Below are 4,912 nucleotides of genomic sequence, written 5' to 3'. Positions count from 1 at the left end.
TCACTCAGTAGCCAGCAGGTCACAGCTCATTCTGGGCCGAGAGTCCTCTTCTGTTGACCTGACCTGCAGTTAGCATCGCGGGAGCACCGGTTACTAAAAACAAAGTTCACTCCGCTCCACAACATCTCAACCACTCCGGGTTTTCCGGCCAGCGGAATGTGGCCAATGAGGGACCGGAAATCCCTCCTCCGCCGGAAGCGAGGAAGCTAGCCGGTGGGACGGGGGTGGGGGGAAAGGCAAGACAGCCAATCCCGAGGAAGATAATTGTTCCGCGGGGGACAACGCAGAGTCCGCCCGAGGCCGGAAGTAGCGTGGGGGCGGGGCCTCGTGCCGGAAGTGATCGTTCCCCGGTTGTTTCTGTTTGCACCGGAGCGGAGGAGATGCTCCGGGAGTCCGAGTGGAGTGAGCTGGAGGACGGCTAAGAGAGAGGGGCGCGGGGTGGAGCCGGCGCCGGGCGGCTGGCCCGCAGTCAGACCATGAGCTACACCAGGCACTGGGGGGAATGGTTCCTGAACCTGCGGGTGCCCCCCGCCGGGGTGTTCGGCGTGGCCTTCCTGGCCCGGGTCGCCCTGGTTTTCTACGGTGTCTTCCAGGACCGGACTCTGCTCGTGCGGTACACCGACATCGACTACCATGTGTTCACGGACGCCGCGCGTTTCGTCACGGAAGGGCGCTCCCCTTACCTGCGGGTGACGTATCGCTACACCCCGCTCCTGAGTTGGCTCCTCACTCCCAACATCTACCTGGGCGAACTCTTCGGCAAGTTTCTGTTCATCAGCTGCGATCTCCTCACCGCCTTCCTCGTATACCGCCTGCTGCTGCTCAGGGGGCTGGGGCGCCGCCAGGCCTGTGGCTACTGCGTCTTCTGGCTGCTGAACCCCTTGCCCATGGCGGTGTCGAGCCGGGGCAACGCCGACTCCATCGTCGCCTCCCTGGTGCTCACGGCCCTGTACTTGATAGAGAAACGCCTCATCGCGTGCGCCGCGGTGTTCTACGGGTTCGCGGTGCACATGAAGATGTATCCGGTGACCTACATCCTTCCCATAGCGCTCCACTTGCGACCCGAGCGCGAAGACGACGAGAGTCTCCGGCAAGCCCGCTACTCTTTCCAGGCCCGGCTGTACGACTTCCTGAAGAGGCTGTGTAGCTGGGCGGTGCTGCTCTTCGTAGCGGTGGCGGGACTCACGTTCTTTGCCCTGAGCTTCGGTTTTTACTATAAATACGGCTGGGAGTTTTTGGAGCACACCTACTTATATCATCTGACCAGAAGGGATATCCGCCACAACTTTTCTCCGTACTTCTATATGCTGTATTTGACCGCGGAGAGCAAGTGGAGTTTCACCCTGGGGATCGCGGCCTTCCTGCCACAGTTCATCTTGCTTTCAGCCGCGTCTTTCGCCTACTACAGAGATCTCGTCTTCTGTTGTTTTCTCCATACATCCATTTTTGTGACTTTTAACAAAGTGTGCACCTCCCAGTACTTTCTCTGGTACCTCTGCCTTCTGCCCCTGGTGATGCCACTCGTGAGAATGCCTTGGAAAAGAGCCATAGTCCTCTTACTGTTTTGGTTTATAGGGCAGGCCTTATGGTTAGCTCCTGCCTATGTTCTAGAGTTTCAGGGAAAGAACACCTTCCTGTTCATTTGGTTAGCTGGTTTGTTCTTTCTTCTGATCAACTGTTCCATACTGATTCAGATTATTTCCCATTACAAGGAGGAGCGCCTAATAGAGAGACTCAAATATGACTGATGTGTGTTCTGGATCTTCTGCAGCTTCTGTTACATTCTGATTATCGGGTATGGACTAGAGAAGCTTTGGAAGTTTTTTCCTCCCTGAACATTCTAAGCACTCCAGTGAAAGTTCCTTGGTTCCAATGGAGAGTAAAACCAGTGTTGGCCTTATATGTAAAGGGGACCCGATAAGCAAAGTCCATCCTTTAGAAAGTCTTAGGACTCATTTGTTTGATGAAAAGTAAAGGTTTCTTGTTTGACCGTTGGAAAGCCGATGAACCTAGATGATGCTAAAATGTTTTTGTACAGCAGAGAAATAGACAAAAGGTTCCCAAGCAGTGTTTGTTCCTGTTACAGTGTGCCACTGCTGTGGCTTCAGTCCACCTCTTCTTTCTGCAGTTCCGACAGCTGTGAAGATTTACCACGTTCCCAAAGTACAGCATTTTTACATATAGAGTATTAACACTACCATGCTTACTTAATTGGGAAAGTGTAGATTTTTGTATTAAATGTCGGGGCTTAGAGATAAACAATCCAAAGAATTTGAATTGTGATCATGTATTTGTTTTGTAATTCAGTTTTTCAGCGTTAGTACCATTTATACTCATTTTACACAAAAAGATTAAATTTAAACTCATCGATCTTTAGACCCGAGTTTTTTTAAAAAGAAATTGAACACTTACGATATTATATACTTATCCTTTTTCTAATTGCTAAAAAGATTTTCAGCTGAGTATTGTCTGTTTTAAACATAGTAGAATTTAGGTGATAAAACTTACAAGTTTTGGGTAAAATTCCATTTGCTCTAGTCAGGTTTTTATCACCTAAATTGTTATATTGTTCATAAGGCGTCTCCCAGTTTAAATCCTACACTCTGAAAATTCCATAACGGGAAGGAAGGCAGACTCCTGGAAGGCGTAAGGGCATCCTTAGGACTCACTGGTCTAGATGAAGAAGCTGAAAGGGATGTGAGAAATTGTAGAAATGAGGCTTTTTACTTACCACTGTAACATTTCTTGGGGAGGGGACTGCTTCTCAACTGTATGAGTAAGCATCCTACAATATTTTTAGAAGAGATAGAGCCCATCTAAGTTGAGGGCTTCCTAACAGCCAATCAATAGATGAGTATGGTTTTGTGATCATGATTTTAAAAACTAGTAAATTGTTTTTCAGAGTTAAAAATGACATCATCCACAAATTCCTGAAAACAAATATTGCTCCAGAAAAGTAGGGGTTTTGTTTTTTTAATGTCAAGGCAAGCCTAAAAAGCCTTTGAGGATAAAATATTTATAGGCCGGTCATAATTAAAAATTGTATTACTGACAGCGTTTCTTTGCTGGGTTCCTTTTGGGATTTGGTCTTAGAAAGAATAGGTAGCTTTTCTGTGGCTGCCTGTGTGTAAGAAAAGCAGTCAGTTGTAGAAAACAATGACCTTTCCTAAAATGTTAAGTTCCCTATTCCTCCTGAGCTCATAACTTAAGAGCCCATTGTTTAAGACAGTTTAGTGGCGTTCCAAGTATGGTACGTGACCCTTTGAAAATTATTATTATGGGCATTGAAACCAGGGCCTCAGCATTCTAGGCAAATACTCTGCCACTGAGCTACACATCCACTCCTAGTGAATTTTTGAAGTGAAAATTTGAGGAAGGAAAGTATACTTCGGGTGTTTGTATAGGCCTGACTTCTTTTGTTGTTAGACAATCTTAGTCCAGGCTGGACTCAGACTTACTTTATAGTCCAAGATAACCTCAGCCTCCTGATCCTCATGCCTCTACCTCCCAAGGGCTGAGATCACAGTCCTGTGCCACTGTGCCTGGCTCAGAAATTCTTTATCAAAGAAATGCAAGTGTTTCTTAAGAGATGCAGTTTAAATGCTGCAAAACATTTATTTTTCTATTACTTGTTTTATGTGTATGGGTGTTTTGCATGTATGTCTGTGTATCATGTGCCCAAAGTACCCAGAAGAGGGCATTGAATTTCCCAGAACTAGAGTTACAGATGGTGTTGAGCCACCATGTGGGTGCTGGGAATCAAACCAGAGTCCTCTGGAAGAGCAGACAGTGCTCTTAACCACTGAGCCATCTCTTCAGCTCCCTGTTGCAAAACATTTAATAAGTTCATTGGAGAAATGACTTGATTTGGTCTCATGGGTTTTACTTTTTTGTTTGTTGTTTGTTTTTCGAGACAGGGTTTCTCTGTGTAGTTTTTGTGCCTTTCCTGGATCTTGCTCTGTAGACCAGGCTGACCTTGAACTAACAAGAGATCCACCTGGCTCTGCCTCCTGAGTGCTGGGATTAAAGGTGTGCTGCCCGGACTGGATTTTCCTTCTGCTTTGCATCTTTTTATAATTTTATTTGGGGACGAGGCACAAGGCCTGTGTATGGAGGGCAGATGCACCTGTGATGTCAGAGGAAAACTTGTGGCAGTTACCTTTCCTCTTTCCACGTGCTGGCCCTGGGGGTCAGACTTGGGTTGTCAGCCTTGGCAGCAGGTGCCTTTTCAGGCTGAGCTGTCTGATCGATTTGGCTTCTCTTCATTGATGACACCTGTTGTTTCCTTATTAGTCCCTGAGTAATCCCTTAAAATTGTGTAGCTCTTTGGCTTATTTTCTGCATAATTCTCTTGTTCTTATACTACCTGCATTATCTTTATGTCACTGTAGCAAATGCCTCGTGTAAATCAACCTGTAGAGAGAAAAGGCTTATTTGGGGCCATGAATTTAGAAGTTTCAGGCCTGTGATGAGGTAGCATATTGTGGCAGGGAGAACATGCTAAGACAAATTATTCACCTCATTGGGGGTGCAGAAGATAGGAAGAGACAGGAGTTTTCAGTTCCCCCAATGCCTTAAAGTCTCTCATTGGGCATGGCCTAGTTTCCACAGCTTCCCAGTAGTGCCACAGGTAAGGGAGCAAGCTTTTGCTACATGGGCCTTTGTGAGGAGAATTCAGATCCATGTTACAGCATCACTGTGTAAAACTGATAGACTGATTTACAGACAAGCATTCGTTATTAGCTTAAGAAGAATGTTCTCCAGATAGTGTTCTAAACAGAGCACTATGTATTTTCTTCTGTAACTGTTTTTTTGATGTCTCTAAAATGTCCTTAAAGGCCTCTAGTTAAATTCCCTGGATTAGGTTCATTATTGTCTTTGTTTTGTTTTGTTGTTGCTGTAGGAGATAGAG

At 46.2% G+C, this 4,912-nt stretch overlaps 1 protein-coding gene across 1 annotated transcript; it reads left to right on the top strand.

The window, feature by feature from the left end:
* The first annotated feature begins 323 nt into the window (after positions 1-323).
* Pigm (phosphatidylinositol glycan anchor biosynthesis class M) lies at positions 324-3,651 on the top strand. The gene has a single exon (XM_036202275.1). It carries the CDS (start codon positions 477-479, stop codon positions 1,746-1,748), a length of 1,272 nt encoding a protein of 423 aa, XP_036058168.1. The 5' UTR covers positions 324-476; the 3' UTR covers positions 1,749-3,651.
* Positions 3,652-4,912: the final 1,261 nt, after the last annotated feature.

The sequence above is a fragment of the Onychomys torridus genome, chromosome 11, assembly GCF_903995425.1.
Source record: "Onychomys torridus chromosome 11, mOncTor1.1, whole genome shotgun sequence".
Classification (NCBI taxonomy): Eukaryota; Metazoa; Chordata; class Mammalia; order Rodentia; family Cricetidae; genus Onychomys; species Onychomys torridus.
This window is presented reverse-complemented; position numbering and strand designations above follow the sequence as displayed.